General features: G+C 44.5%; 1 protein-coding gene across 6 annotated transcripts in view; it reads left to right on the top strand.

Annotated features, from left to right (window-relative positions):
- SYNE2 (spectrin repeat containing nuclear envelope protein 2) overlaps positions 1-16,941 on the top strand; it is a 582,128-nt gene that overhangs the window by 313,238 nt on the left and 251,949 nt on the right. For all 6 annotated transcript variants that reach the window (XM_073609718.1, XM_073609721.1, XM_073609720.1 and 3 more), the window contains 4 exons: positions 6,996-7,164; positions 10,871-11,017; positions 14,899-15,039; positions 15,382-15,564. In XM_073609718.1, coding sequence (XP_073465819.1) covers positions 6,996-7,164; positions 10,871-11,017; positions 14,899-15,039; positions 15,382-15,564 — 640 coding nt within the window. The remainder of the gene's footprint in view (positions 1-6,995; positions 7,165-10,870; positions 11,018-14,898; positions 15,040-15,381; positions 15,565-16,941) is intronic.

Here is a 16,941-nt window from a genome sequence, read left to right as displayed (position 1 = left end):
GCATCTTTTCATTTGGGGGAGAGACGGGGTAAGGGGATATGTGCTGGGTGCTATGGGAGGGGAGAGGACATGTGCTAGTGGTGGGGGGAGGATCAGACCCCCCACTAGCACATATCCTCTCCCCTCCCAAAGCACCCAGCACATATCCCCTTACCCCCTCCCATAACTCCATGTGTGCATCTGTTATCCTGCACTGTAAACTATACACAGACCTCAGACCAGCAGCGCTGCTCTTGCACTGAAGTCGTGTCTCCTCTGTGGCTCCTCCTCCTCCTCCTGGCTATGTACACTAGAACATTGGAGCCAAGGAGGAGCCGGAGTGTGTGGCTGACAGTGGGGAGAGAGGTGTCGGCTGCTACAGAAAGCCGATCGCCGCTTGTGGGACCCTGGGCCGCAGATGTCCTGGGTGCCCACACTAGCCCACTCCTGTCTGGCCAGTTACCGGAGCTTAGTGCCGGAACTTGTTGTAGCACTGGGCTCCCGGACAGTGGCATCATTAGGGTTGGTGTCACCTGATGTGGAAAAAATTGTGTCACCCCCCCCCCCCTATTTTTGGACCGGAGGCCCAGCGTTGGAGCTCGTTGTGGTTATCAATAAGGCCTAGAGGATATCAGGTTAGGCACTTCCTAATGGCTCAGTCCCTGGGAACAGTAATGGATAATGGCCAACAGGCCCTCTTACCAGACCCAGCAAAACCGCAACAGTGATCCCTCCGGCTGGACGTTCGCTCACTCTGGGTTGCCCAGGCCGACTCTAGTCAGTAGTGTAGCATGTCTGTACCCTGGCAGTGGCACCATCTTTCTCCCCCTTTGGCGTTGCATGTACAGCGTGGCTCCCTCTCTGGTGGTGCGGGTACAGCGTGGCTCCCTCTCTGGTGGTGCGGGTACAGCGTGGCTCCCTCTCTGGTGGTGCGGGTACAGCGTGGCTCCCTCTCTGGTGGTGCGGGTACAGCGTGGCTCCCTCTCTGGTGGTGCGGGTACAGCGTGGCTCCCTCTCTGGTGGTGCGGGTACAGCGTGGCTCCCTCTCTGGTGGTGCGGGTACAGCGTGGCTCCCGCTCTGGTGGTCCGGGTACAGCGTGGCTCCCGCTCTGGTGGTGCGGGTACAGCGTGGCTCCCGCTCTGGTGGTGCAGGTACAGCGTGGCTCCCGCTCTGGTGGGGTACAGCGCGGCTCCCTCTCTGGTGGTGCGGGTACAGGGGTACAGTGTGGCTCCCTCTCTGGCTTCCCCCAGTACTCTCTTTTTCTCCTCCCGTAACACTCAATATCTCTGCTTTTTTTTCCGTGTTCCGGGCTCCCCCCCAGCAGAGTGCATGCATGCTGGGGGCTGTAGCATGGTAACTGTGGGCACACTGGGGCTGCCAATCCTCAGGGACTACATTTCCCATGATGCCGCCCCCCCCCCCAATGTCTTCTGATTGGCCCTCTGCTGTGGCAAATCGTGGGCAAGGAAACAGCGGGTGGGGAGCTGGGCGGCGGCGTGGCGAACCCAATTGGAGCTGCTCTCTCTCTCTTCTCCCTTCGGCTGACAGGAAAAAGGGGGTGGCAAGCGGGGGGATACAGACAGCCCCACAGCTCGCCTCTCCCTGTCACAGCGCTGCTGCCGAGTTCTCCGGCAAATGGAGCAGCAGCTCTGTGACAGGGAGAGGCAAGCTGCAGGGCTGTCTGTGTATCTTCCCCGCTCGCCCCCCCCCCTCCTCCCCTTTCTCCTGTCAGCCAAAGGGAGAAGAGAGAAAGCAGCTCTAATTGAGGTTCGCTGCGCCGCCGCCCAGCTTCCTGCCCACTGTTTCCCTCCCCATGATTGGCCACAGCAGAGGGCCAAACAGAGAGAGAGTGACCGCTTTACCAAAGAGGGGGGACCGCTTGACGGCACCTAATAAAACTGCTTCCTGGCCCCCCCTCCGCACCCACAACGCCACTGCTCTCTTCAGCTGTACTCCCCTGATGGTGGCCCTGCATGCGGGAGTTGGGAGGAAGGCGCGGGTGCCTTTGTGGGGGGCTAAGTGTCGCCCTAGGCCTGGGCCTTGTCGGCCTAGGCCAAAACACAGCACTGGGTCTGGGGACTGCCCCCTGACCTGGTTGCCACCACACACGCTTGACACCATCTGAACTGAATAATCGGTTCAGATTATTCAGTTTATCTTGGTCTCATCAGACCACAGGATATGGTTCCAGTAATCCATGTCCTTAGTCTGCTTGTCTTCAGCAAACTGTTTGTGGGCTTTCTTATGCATCATCTTTAGAGGCGGCTTCCTTCTGGGACAACAGCCATGCAGACCAGTTTAATGCAGTGTGCGGCATATGATCTGAGCACTGACAGGTTACCCACCCACGCCTTCAACCTCTGCAGCAATGCTGCCAGCACGTTTCCCAAATACAACCTCTGGATATGACGCAGAGCAGGTGCACGCAACTTCTTTGGTCGACCATAGCAAGGCCTGTTCTGAGTGTGACCTGTCCTGTTAAACCCCTGTATGGTCTTGGCCACTGTGCTACAGTTCAGTTTCAGGGTCTTGGCATTCTTATAGCCTAGGCCATCTTTATGTAGAGCAAAAAAAAAACATTTTCTAATCCTCAGAGTTCTTTGCCATGAGGTGCCATTTTGAACTTCCAGTGACCAGCATGAGAGAGTGAGAGCGATAACACAAAATTTAACACACCTGCTCCCCATTCACACCTGAGACCTTGTAACAGTAATGAGTCACATGACACCTGGGAAGGAAAATGGCTAATTGTGCCCAAATTAGGAGATTCTTCACTTAGGGTTGTATTCACATTTTAGAGCAGTTTAGACATTAATGGCTGTGTGTTGAGTTACTTTGCAGGGACAGCAAATTTACAGTTAGACCCCTTTCACACTGCGGGCATTTTTCAGGCGCTACAGCGCTAAAAGCAGCGACTGCATAGCGCCTGAAAAAAGTGGCTGCATTCACTCCAGTGTGAAAGCCCGAGGGTGCGCTGGCAGGGCGTCAGAAAAAGTCCTGGCTTCAGCTTCTTTGGAGCGGTGAAAGAGCGGGGGAACTCACCGCTCCTCTACTGCTCCTCCCCATTGAAATCAATGGGGCAGCGCTGCGATACTGCCAGCAACAGTTTTCGTCCACTAGTGGGGGGGTTAAAACCGCCCCGCTAGCGACCGAATAGCGTCGCTAAAATGACAGTAAAGCCGGTGGCGGCACAATGTGAAAGGGGTCTTATACAAGCTGTACACTCACTACCTTACATGTAGCAAAGTGTCATTTCTTCAGTGTTGTCACATGAAAAGATATAATAAAATATTTACAAAAACGTGAGAGGTGTGCTCACTCTTGTATAGTACTCTTGTCTTGTATACACTATATTGTATACTGTATACAATATAGCTACTGTATAGCTATATAGCTACTGTATAGCTATCTAATAAATGAATAAACGCAACACTTTTGTGTTTGCCCCTATTTATCGTGAGCTGAACGCAAAGATCTACGACTTTTTCTATGTATGTAAAAGGCCTGTTTCTCTCAAATATTGTTCACAAATCTGTCTAAGGTTGGCCATACATTATACAATTTTCTTGTACAATTTTCCTTTAGATTTACCAAAACCATATAATATGAGGTAAAACCTAAACACTTTCAATTTGTATGCAATCAGGAAAGCCATTGTACTACATAGTTGAAGGTAAATCTAAAGAAAATTGAATAAGAAAATAGTATAATGTATGGCCAGCCTTAATCTGTGTTAGTGAGCACTTCTCCTTTGCCAGGATAATCCATCCACCTCACAGATGTGGCATATCAAGATGCTGCTGATTAGACAGCATGATTATTGCACAGGTGTGCCTTGCACAGGTGTGCCTTGGGGGGGGGGGGGTCTGGGGGGGGTCCGAAAACCAGTCAGTATCTGGTGGTGACCACCATTTGCCTCAAGCAGTGCAGCACATCTCCTTTGCATAGAGTTGATCAGGTTGTTGATTGTGACCTGTGGAATGTTGGTCCATTCCTCTTCAATGGCTGTGCGAAGTTGCTGGATATTGGCAGGAACTGGAACGCGCTGTCGTATACGCCGATCCAGAGCATCCCAAACATGCTTAATGGGTGACATGTCCGGTGAGTATGCTGGCCATGCAAGAACTGGGATGTTTTCAGCTTCCAGGAATTGTGTACAGATACTTGCAACATGGGGCTGTTCATTATCATGCTGGAAATGAGGTAATGGATGAATGGCACAACAATGGGCCTCAGGATCTCGTCACAGTATCTCTGTGCATTCAAAATGGCATCAATAAAATGCACCTGTGTTCGTTGTGCATAGCATACGTCTGCCCATACCATAACCCCACCGCCACCATGGACCACTCATTCCACAACGTTGACATCAGCAAACCACTCACCCACATAACACCATACACGATGTCTGCCATCTGCCCTGTTGAGTGAAAACCGGGATTCATCCGTGAAGAGAACACCTCTCCGAAGTACCAGACGCCATTGAATGGGAGCATTTGCCCACTCAAGTCCGTTATGACAACGAACTGCAGTCAGGTTGAGACCCCGATGAGGACGACGAGCATGCAGGTGAGCTTCCCTGAGACGGTTTCTGACAGTTTGAGCCGAAATTCTTTGGTTATGTAAACCGATTGTTGCAGCAGCTGTCCGGGTGGCTGGTCTCAGACGATATTGGAGGTGAAGATGCTGGATGTGGAGGTCCTGGGCTGGTGTGGTTACACGTGGTCTGCGGTTGTGCGGCCGGTTGGATGTACTGCCAAATTCTCTGAAATGCCTTTGGAGGCGGCTTATGGTAGAGAAATAAACATTAAATTCAATGGCAACAGCTCTGGTGGACATTCCTGCAGTCAGCATGCCAATTGCACGCTCCCTCAAAATTGCAACCTCTGTGGCATTGTGCTGTGTGATAAAACTGCACATTTTAGAGTGGCCTTTTATTGTGGCCAGCCTAAGGCACACCTGTGCAATAATCATGCTGTCTAATCAGCATCTTGATATGCCACACCTGTGAGGTGGATGGATTATCTCGGCAAAGGAGAAGTGCTCACTAACACAGATTTAGACAGATTTGTGAACAAAATTTGAGAGAAATAGGCCTTTTGTGTACATAGAAAAAAAAATCATAGATCTTTCACTATTTATCTTTTGTTCAGCTCATGATAAATAGGGGCAATCACAAACATGTTGTGTTTATAATTTTGCTCAGTGCATATAACTTTTTTTTTTTTTGAGTGACTACATAATTTCTGCTTTAAGCTGCATAAGAGGCTTCGATGGGTTGGGTGGAGATTGCAGAGGGGTGTGTCAGCAGGAGACAAAGAGAGCAATACTCTGATCTTCCCAATGAATAGCTGTGCAGGGGAACGTGTCAGCAGAAGAAAACTGACCACTCTGGGATGGATTTGCTTTTGTGCCTAGCATAGTCCTTCTGAAATAGTAAAGTACAGGGACTGGCAGGATCACCAGGTATTTCATACAAAAGGAAGAAATGCAACGAGAACAGGATACTTCTTAACACAAGTACATAGTACAACAGACAGACACATATTCAGACTGGAAACAGAGAAGCCGCGCTGAAAAAAATATTCCTAGAAAATGAATTCCAGAATGGGTGGGATATAAATATCTCTAGTGCATAAATTTATATAAATCTGTGAAAAAATTGGTATTAAAAAATATTATTACATTTAAAGTGAATATATAACCCAGGAAAACAACAAAAACAAAAACTTTTTTGTAATGTGCTGGTTGAAGTCCAAAGTAATAAATGTCCCAACTTTACAGATAATACTCAGTGACTTGACATAACGAAGTGTATCCCCAACTGATGAATGGCATGCTTACCAGATTGTAAGCCAATTAGACAGGTGGCTTTACCCAGCCCAGGCCTTGATGCGAACCAGTCATAGTAGGATATAACGATATTCCGCTTGAATGGCGGATGTGTGTTGAGTCCATGTTAAAAAAAATTACCCCCAAAAAAATATAATAACATAGTGTAATACTGAAATAAAAATGTATAAATTAAAAATAAAGATAAGAGTAGCACTCACATTGTGAGATATAGAAAAGTGCATATAGAACACCCAGTATTCAGACTATGAAATGCTGAGTAACCATTGTTCTTTTCCTCTTCTAAAAAAGGGTAATGTCTCTCACAGTTGTCTTCTGTGTGTAAAAAAATAAATAAAAATAATAATTTAAAAATATATATTGCACACACACGGTATATGTACTGGAGTTACTGCATTGTAAGTTTCCTTTGGGAAATTATGTGAAGAGCGTACGGTGTATACTCTACACTAGGGGCCCCCAATCCCCAGGGCGCGAACTGGTACCAGTCTTGGGCTATTAGAAACTGGGCCGCGGGGGGGGCTGTGCCGACTGCACTGGCAGATGCCTGCATTTTGATGAGGCTCTCTCCATGCATTGGGGACCATACATTTTAACAGGGCTTCCAACAGCTTCCTCCTGTCTTTGCTGCACTTTTACTTCCCTGACCCAGCCGCAGAATGACCCACAAAAGGAAAGGGCGGCTTCAGCAGCAAGAGCGCTCCACTTTATTTTTTTCTGCGGGGTGGGGGCTACAAAAAAATGGCGCTGGCAGCTGCTCTTCCCCCCCCTCCACAGCCCAGCGCTGAGATCCAGAGACTGACGGTCATTGCTCTTTGCTCAAAGCAGAGGGGAGAGCTGAGCGATCAGCGGAGATTGATCGTTCAGTTATCCCTGTAGAGCTAGTGGGGGACAGAGGCAGTACCAGATCGATGCTGCATCCACCTAAGTGAGTATCATATTTTTTTTTTTTTTTAGCATATCACTGCCGCAAGCCACCGCCCTTAATATAATTTAGAGCAGGACTCTGATAATGTTAAGCCTTCAATGTCTTGATTTTTTTCAGTTGAGCAATATTTGCAACAGAAATAGGGTTCTCCTTTTTCAAATACATACACTATCATACTGATATTCTCCATTATTGTTATTGACATTCTTTATATTGTTTTGTTTTACCATGCAGACTTCTACATAAGGCTCAAATGAATAAGCAGGAGATAGAGACAGAACTTCAAGAAAGAGAAGCGTTAAAAGATGAAATCTCTGAAGTGAACAAGTCTGCCCGGGACGTGTCCTCCAGCTTGGAGAATATGGAGATAACAGACGTTGCAGACACAAAGACATCATTAGAGGTTTGTTTGTTGACCTCTCAGTATGGTTTTAAAGAATATCTAAAAACAAAAACATAATATATTGCAGCTTACCAGTCCTTAGATCTTTAGATAATGGTGTCTGCAAGGGTAAGAACATTTTAAGCAAGCTTTTTACTTTATTTTCAGCTGGTGTTTTTGCCTGTAACCTAATTCCTGTGCGGGTGTGACATTCACTTTCCTTCCCTATAAGGACAGACAGTAAGATACAGTAGATGGGATTACAGAACCCAGCCCCTTTCCTACTGTCCATAACATAGAGGAGCATGGTTCTGTAACCCTCAGAGATAGCTGAGAACAGTATAAATGATAGGTCTGTAGGGGCAGAAAACACTGGAAGTTTTCTGTACATAAGGTTTTTGGTAGATCAACAGCTATTTTATTTTTTTCAGATACAGAAAACTTTCAAGTATATATCTGACATACCAAAAAGAGAACAAACTAAAGAAGTTTATTAGGGTTGACATAACCCTTTAATGCCTATTAATAGTAGATTAACAAAAGGGGGACCTGGACCAATGTGTATTATGGTGCTGTTTACCTTTACATTCAAACTGACCTGGGCACACCACTGATTGTAGTGTTTTTTGTTTACACTTTCCTCTGTGTCCATTTTTTATTTTTTTTGCACTTGAAATTCTTATATTTGAAACACTTTTAGAACTCACAGCCGTCCAATTTTTCTCTCTTTTACATGGAGTTGGCCCTGGTGGTATATGTCAGTGGTTCTCAACCCTGTCCTCAAGTACCCCCAACAAGCCATGTTTGCAGGTTTTCCTTTATCTTCCACAGGTGCTATAAATCCGAGTCAATGGCTTGGTATTTTGGACAGCTATTTTATCTAAGAGAAATTCTCTAAATATGGCCTGTTGGGGGTACTTGAGGACAGGGTTGAGAACCACTGGTCTATGTGACAATGTTTCTCCAGCCCAGATGTCATCATCCCTAAGTAAAGTTGGCCTTAAATAGGAAGTTTCTTTTTTGTTTTGTTTTTTCGTTCAGCCATCAGGATGCATAAAAAGGAAAAAAAAAAGAAAAGTCTGCTTCCTCTAACACAAGCGAGGTAGATGAAGGAATTTCCCCACTGGGAAATTGATCAGAGTCTGCAGCTGAATGACAAATGAATAGTTGCCAACATTGTAAAAAAAATGTATAGGGATACTTTTTTTTGCCTGTAGACAAAGTCTTATTATACTAAGGGGCGGGGCATCCATTTGTAGGCGTGGCATAGAGGGAAAAGTCAAATGTGGTGCGTGGAAAAATGGGTGTGGTTTCGGCAAAATATTGGGAGTGGCTTAAAGGGGCATGGCTCAAAGGGGGTGTGGTTAAAGTCTGAGATGAACGAGGGATGGTGGGAGAGAGAGGGAGTGGGACAGACAGCAGGCCCATATCCTACGCCACAATGGAAATACGTGTATTCCAGAAAGTTTAACAATCAGCAGATATAGATACTCCAAACACCTGGTGTTAGAGCTTCAATCATTCCAGCACCATGGTTGTTATGGTGTCAGGATGATTGAAGTGCATTTTTTCTATTTATTACATTGTAATATATAATGAAATTGTTCAACTAACCATAATACAGAATCAGTGGGAGCCCTGAGAGTGTCGCCTGCCACCAAATGCCATCAGGTGTCCCCGGCAGCGGAGTCCCTCCTTACATCTGGTGTCCCCGGCAGCGGAGTCCCTCCTTACATCTGGTGTCCCCGGCAGCGGAGTCCCTCCTTACATCTGGTGTCCCCGGCAGCGGAGTCCCTCCTTACATCTGGTGTCCCCGGCAGCGGAGTCCCTCCTTACATCTGGTGTCCCCGGCAGCGGAGTCCCTCCTTACATCTGGTGTCCCCGGCAGCGGAGTCCCTCCTTACATCTGGTGTCCCCGGCAGCGGAGTCCCTCCTTACATCTGGTGTCCCCGGCAGCGGAGTCCCTCCTTACATCTGGTGTCCCCCCGCCCCATGCCAATATAAGTAGTGGCACACCCAGCATTAGAGCTGGAGAGTGTTGAGTGAACATTGGAAGAAGAACAGAGGGAGAAGACAGCGGAGAAGACCCAGCAAAAGAGCGAGAAGATAGCGGAAAAGACCCGGACAGCAGAAAAGACAGAGGGAGAAGAACCGGAGAGGGCTAGAAGACATCAGCGGAGAGCAGAGATGACCCGGAGAGGGGAGAAGAACCGGCAGAGGCAGAAGACGTCAGTGGAGCAGGCAGAGGAGCCGGAGAGGAGAGTGCTCCTAATCTTACCTTGTTACCTGTATAGATTACACCTGGGAGCCAGAAATCTTGCTAATAGGGGATCAAATACTTATTTCACTCATTGAAATGCAAATAAATTTAACTTTATAACTTTTTTAAAATGTGTTTTTCTGGATATTTTTTTTTTATTCTGTCTCTCACTGTTAAAATAAAACTACCATTACAATTATAGACTGATCATTTCTTTGTCAGTGGACAAATGTACAAACTCAGCAGGGGATCAAATACTTTTTTTCCCTCATTGTAGTCTGCAATATATTACATTTTTGTTTATAAGTTTACATATACTTCAAATTTTATTAAAAATACATTCCGCTAAATCACACTGATGACAGGCCCTTCATAACAATTTTCTGGAAGTGTTGGTTTTGCCGCTGGATTGCCACCCTAGCTTTGCCTAAGGCTCTATTTGCACAAGCGTTTAGCAATGGTGCAAATCTCAGCAGCATGAATCCGATGCTTGCTGCTAGGATTTGACAGCTGCATGTGTATAGAAGTGACTGTCGAGCCCATACACAGTAATGACAAGCTGTCGGCGGTTGCAGATATTCATGCTTGTTCACACAGCCAGCGACCACCTGCAGTGATCGAGTCTGGACACACTTCAGAGTGAAATCACTGCAGCAGTCGGGGTTGCTGTATGTAATTGAGTTCCCTGCCTGTGTTTAGCAGCGTAATAGGTGGTGACAGGGTCTCTTTAAGAATCCGTCAACCAGGATCTACCCAAAACGGAAATCCAGGTTTTGGTGGAGTGATCCTTTAACTGTGTGGGCTGTGCACAGCCAGTATTGTTGCAAGCATTGGTGCTTTCTCAAGTGTTACCGCAGACCTTAACAATTATGTTCACAAGGGAGTGTTATCAATACGCATTCCTTCTCATTCATTCGTATTTGTCTGGTGCATTGGCCCAGAGCCAGACCTGTTCAGCGGAGATAAAAAACTCAGACAAACCAAAGATCCTTATTCACTAAAGTCTGAAAAGCACCGGACGGGAAATGTGCCGGTTTGTTTATATTTAAATAACGCCCGCTGTGGAATGGGACTTTCAACCGGAGCACAGGCATTAGATTGTGTCCAGGGCTGACAGTAGAACACTTACCTAAGTCAGCTTTCAGCAGCGTTTATTCTTCTCGCTGAATGAAAAGCCGTACTGATCACTCTAATTATGTGAAAGATGACACTGCACTCTCTGAGCCACCCGATCATTGGATCACTGTTGTGATTCCTATTCTCTTTGAATGTTGCCTCAGCTCAGGTAAACGCAACAGTGAACCGTCTTACCCACACATTTTTATTATCTTTTTTGTAATGGGCTATTGACTTTTTTCTTATTGCTAGTGATTATCAACAATCAGTCAAGGTTCAAAATAATTCATGTGGGAAAAGCTGGGGGTTTTCCTATGGAACTAATTGCAGTCATGTGTTGTCTTATTTCAGGAGTATCTCAGGTTGGTTTGTTCAGAAAAGGAAAAGGCCCAGGTTATTATGGAGAAACTGCAAGACCGATACGCAGAAACGGTCCCCGAAGAACTTCAGTCATACGCTACACTGTGCCAAGAGTTCCTGCATGAAACGGAAGAGAAGGTAAGTTGTCTTACAATACAGATGTGTGTGTGTAGATAGATAGAGATATATCTATCTATATATATATATATATATATATATATAGATAGATAGATAGATAGATAGATAGATATATCTAGATAGATATATCTCTCTATCTATATATATATATATATATCTCTCTATATATATATATATATATATATATATATATATATATAAATATAGAGAGAGAGATATAGATATCTATAGATATAGATATCTATATATATATATAGAGAGATATATATATATATAGAGAGAGAGATATAGATATATATATATATATATATATATATATCAGAGGTGATGTGAAAAGTGCTGCCCTTTTCTAAAGGAAGTATGATTTTATTTTATTTTTTTCCTTGTTCGCATTTAGCAGTGTAAAATCTTGTGCAAATAGCCTAACCACACAGTAACCAGAAAGCATTAATAGGGGAAAATTAAGGAAAGGTGACACACCTCTCTCTGTATATTTTGTAAAAGCTTGACAGTTACTGCTTACTCTGCTGTATGTAATGACAGTAGTACAATAATAACTGAAAAGCTAATAAACAAGCGATCCTGATTTTCTTTTAGTTTCTGTTTATCTGCAAAATAAAAAAAAAACAAAAACCTATTCAGGACATCTCTGTAATACATGCAGATTTTGTATCGCTTCAATACAATGCACATTTTTTTGTGTTTTTATCCCTTAAAAATTGCTGCAAGTACAGAAAATACCTGTTGATCTACCAGAACTCCAGCATACACCTGTCTTCCTGTAATGAGCTGATGATGCCGCCTCTGCCATACTGAAATCTCAAATGAAGTTGACAGCTCTGTCTGGTTCTTCTCTGCTGGACTAAAAAAGACCCCCTTCCTCATCGCCATAATTTAAAGGGGAGAAGTTTTATAGTCCAACGGATGAAAATGAAGAAGGAGCTGGCAATACTGCTTGGGATTTTGTGCAGCCGAAGCACTGTTTTGTCAGTTAAAACAGAAAGTAGTGCAGTTACTGGATTTTTGGCTAGTGTTTATAAAGAGACAAACCATTGGCAAATGTGCATGTATTGCAAAAAAGTACTTAAAGTGGAACTTTAGTCAGAAAATTAAGTCCCGCTAGATCACTTCAGGCTTTGCAGGTATAGCTTTGTAAAACCTTATAAATAAGTGCCTATACTGTTTAAAATCCAGCAATACACTGTCTCACCCTCCGCACATGCTCAGTTGCCCTCTATTTATGGCATTGTACCGAAAATCAGAGCCACTGAAGGCCAATCTGCTGACAGCCTCAAGATTTACTGCTTTGATGGGTATCACTGAGAGCAGACTGTCATGTCATACTACATTGTCATGATGCATACCTTAAAAAAAGAATTAAAAAAAAAAAGATTTACTGCTGCTTATGGCTTCTGGGCTTCAGCAAAATGGCAGCCTCTAGGAAGAAGAAACAGCGGCAATGCTGGAGGCAATTTACAGAATCAAACAAATGGCCCCTGCCCCCACCTATAACTGGCCTTCACAGCAAGGAGCACATGGAAGAGCAAACACATGAAAGACAAAAACAGAACAATCCATAGCTCAACTCACCAACCAGTCTGCCAACCGACCAAATTAACCTGTCCAACAGTTTGCGTTAAAAACAGGGGTTTTTATCCCTGTTTCTAAATTTACAGAATACACTAAATTTTGTAGCATAATTATTAATGTGGAATGTATGTTCCTTGCTAAAGAACATTACTTTTTACATTACTTCAAATTGTTATGAGTAAAGTTTGGCTTTAACATGTGAAGAACTCCAGTTCAAAGAGAGCATTTATAATCAATGTTCTCTAACCTGTGCCTACATTTTGCTTTGGGCACACACTATGGTGAATTGTTCCTGTTCCACATCAGTTATTGACTTGTATATGACTTGTAGAAACATGGTTTATGTACAGACTGTGGTAATGCTTTCCACAATACTGTGCCATAATTTGTGATAGAGTATTGTTCTCCCCTTGTAACTTCAGTATTTTAAGCCATTGGCTTGAAAAAAGGAAACCATTTGCAGCAATACTTGAGATTACTGTGCTAGAGCTAGAGCTATGTTAGGTGCCTCAGGCAATTTACTGAAAATCTTCCTGCAGAAGGTACAAAGGTACCACATGTGTGCCACCATGAGAGCTGGGTAGATATTTTAGCAATCCCAGCACTGGTTTACATTGTGAAAGATTGGTCAGATATTTCCCTGCCAGTCACTCTCAGGGTCAGAAATGTTGGTCTTTAGCAGGGGTGCCCAAACTTTTGAAGAGCGAGGGCCACTTAAGTGATTTGGTCCTGGTCCACAATGAAATGAAAAGGCTCAGAATTTGAATTTTTTTTAATAGAATAGTACAATGAAGGTTTTATACAACAATCGGGGTCATCATTTTCCATGGAACCGTTCCCTGATGGATGTTTACCCGCTGTTTAATCACAAAAAGAAAGAACTGACAGGTGGACCCGATCGTGTGAAAGGGGCCTAAGGCTGCTTTCACACTGATGTGCTGTGGTTTGCCCACACACTGGGTGCAGGGCAGTGCACTGCACCTGTGGCTTTTCTGTGGGTTAGCTGAGCTTTGCCATAGACTTTTATTGTGTCTTGCAGGTATGGTGCACTTTTTGAAAGCGCACCAAAACTCCTGCTTAAATGTATATGGCTCAGCTAACCCACAGGAAAGCCGCAGGTACATTGCTCTTCACCTGCAGGTCAGTCAACCAAATGAATTTTTTTTTTTTTTTTTTTGTAAGTGCTTATGTATTCCTATTGCAAAACCATGATGTTTAAGGTGGTTGTAAAGCCACTATGTGATAATACAATCCCCTCTGTTGGATAACAACATGTGCCCCAGTGTCTGTACTTTATAAAAAAAAATGCTGATGTCTACCTTATTTCAGAGCGCTTCTCAGCGCTCACATGACGCCTCACTTCTCTCCTCTCCCAGACTGACATCTACAGCAGAAGGGGCCGAGAACTCCTGATGTCAGCCGGGAGGAGGGGAGGAGAGAGGCAAGCAGTCACGTAAGCACCGAGGTGCGCTCTGAAATAATAGAAAACATAATTTTTTTTTTTATAAAGCACATACACTGGGGCACATGTTGTTATCTAACCGAGGCTATTGTATTAACATCACATTGTTTTGTAGCAGCAGGGAGGGGAGCTGTGCGGCACTGGTAAGAGCTGACAGACAGGGAGGTGAGGGAGAAAGAGGACAGAGCAGAACTGCGGATGACGGAGGCACGTAAACTGACCACGGAGTTAGGGCTCAGCAGTCATGTAAATTGTGGTCAGTTTACAGGGGGAGGGCAGAACCAGGCAGAATCAACCAGGTATTTCAGGTGATACGGGGGGCCCAATGACACGGCACAAGCACGGTGCTGGAAAACGTGCTTTAAGGGAACAGGATCGATTTTTTTATTTTTAGGGTTACAAACACTCTAATACATAATATGCCCATTGCTAAACTGTGATGTTTAATAAACTGACTTTTTTTTTTTTCAATTTCTGCTGGCATTGCTTGCTGTTTTGGGTGAAGTGATACCAAATGCACTTCATCTGGGACAGGAGGACAGGACATAGAGGAAGCATTAGCTTATGCAGCTCCTGCTCCCTCTGCAGCCACTTGCTTTTTCTGGCACCGACTCCATCTACTCTGATGCTCTGGGATAGCGGGTTGGCAACCCGCGATCTGGGCTTGCAGACCTCCAATCCCAGAGCAGAAGGTCATGGGCCATATCAGAGGGCTCGGGTCGAGCACCCGTTGTCTATATTCTGCCATAATCTGCCCCGTTTGTCCACCACTGATCATGAATATGCACAATAAACGATCTGAACTCTGTTTTGTATGTTTTCATTTTAGGTCCGAAATGAGATTGAGCAGTGCTCTCCCCAAAACATTATGACCAAAAGAGTGAATGAAATTTCAGCCGGGCTCAAAAACATTGAGGCTCAGTTAACAGTAAAAACTGAAAATATCTTCCAGGCTAAAGAACTTCAGAAAGTAAGTCGTGATCCATCTATCAGTGACTTCCTGCACCACAGCAGTATACCTGTTCTATCTGTCAGTGGTTTCCTGTAGCATAGCAGTATACATGTATCTTAAAAAAAATAAATAAATAATATCTGCAATACCTGCAACTGTGCTTTGTACCAGTTGGGCATGGTAGCCCCTTACCTGGATGATGTACACATATAGCTCAGCATGCAATGCACAAAAGTTATGTGTACCTTGTTAAGACCTTATTAATGTCTAAGTAAGAGCCACCAAAGATCAGCCATATTAAAAGGGCCAAAGAGTTGGCATAAAGAGATGATTTGATATTTTATGGGTCCCTTTTTGCAGAAAGTCTGGGATGAAGTGGATAGTTGGCATTCAAAGCTGCATGCGCTGGAGTCGGAGGTTCAGGACATGGCAGAAGAGGACCCTAGCCTAGCTCAGGAGTGGATGGATAAAGTTACTGAACCATTGAACTATTACCAGCAAGTCACCTACCTTGCTGAACGCAGATCCTCTAACCTGAACAAGGTGAGTGATATGGGTGTGCTGTACTTGTATTGTTTTTTTCTAAGACAAGCACCATTGTTATTTATAATACAGCTTTTACTGGTAGTCTATTCTCAATAGGATAAAATCTAGGTGGGTCTAGCTATGTTGGAATTCAAATGTACCTGTCCCTTGCCTACCACAGTTGTATCCTTTAGCTTGATGATGATAACAAGTTTATGTAAACCTTAACAATGTACTTCTCCGATTTGATTCTATTTGATCTATTACATTTGGTTTGTTTAATTGTTACTATCCTGAACCTGCTAGAAATCCTTCTAAAAGTTAGCCGATAACTTTCTGTGCTCTCTGCTTCTGCTGCAGTCTTTTCAGTTATGATGTTCCAAGTTATCTCTGATGACTACAGAAAGGGGGAGGTTCTGTAGAGTCCTGCCCTAGAGGGTCAATGTTGCTCCTCTATAGATGCTGTGTGGTGGGTGAGCATTGTCACCCAAAGACTGTTACTTTAGTCTGTTAGTTTGTTACTGACAGATTTACCAGGTGAAAAATAAGGGAAAAGTGAAATAAAACAAATGCAGCTACCACCACTAAGGACTGGTAAGCTGTAATGTATTATATGTTTGGTTTGGGGCTTAGCTGCACTGTAAGTGCAGTGTAAAGTTTTTCCACTCCTAAATAAAAGATGTTTCAAAATCATCCTTGCCAAGACCCAAAGGCCCGCACCCATCACCTCTTTCTGAATCAGTACGGGACGTCTGTCCTATTGTTGTAAACCAGGGGTCTCAAACTGGTGGCCCTCCAGCTGCTGCAAAACTACATGTCCCATGAGGCATTGCAAGGCTGACCGTTACAAGCATAAATCCCACAGGCAAAGGCATGATGGGACTTGTAGTTTCCCAACAGCTGGAGGGTCACCAGTTTGAGACCCCTGTCGTAAACCTTGTTTTGGAAGGCCAAGTCAGTTTATAATAGAGCATGATCTGTCATCTGAATGGGCTGCTATGTCATGCTTCAGTTGTAGTATCACAAAAAGTGAAATTCAGAGTTGCAGCTCCTAGTTGAGGCAGAACAATGCGTTACTAAAACCAGGACCCTGCATTTACTATGTCTGGTCTCCCACAGTACACAGAACATGGAAATGCAATTATTTAGTAAGTATAAACTGCTAAAAACATTTTCTCATCCCCAGTTAGAGCAGTCTTGTGATTTCTATCAGTGTCTTGTTAAAGCTTGTAGCAGGATTTTTTGTTCTCCTCTGACTGTCCTATGAGGCTGCAAGACCCCTGACTTTGTCTGGACAGTGCTAATTGGCCCTGTGCTGATCACATGCACCCTCCCAAAAAAGAAAAAAAACCTCTCTAGCAATACACATTAAACTGAGCATGTGCAGAGTGCCCC

Source organism: Aquarana catesbeiana, linkage group LG13 (assembly GCF_042186555.1).
Source record: "Aquarana catesbeiana isolate 2022-GZ linkage group LG13, ASM4218655v1, whole genome shotgun sequence".
NCBI lineage: Eukaryota > Metazoa > Chordata > Amphibia > Anura > Ranidae > Aquarana > Aquarana catesbeiana.
This window is presented reverse-complemented; position numbering and strand designations above follow the sequence as displayed.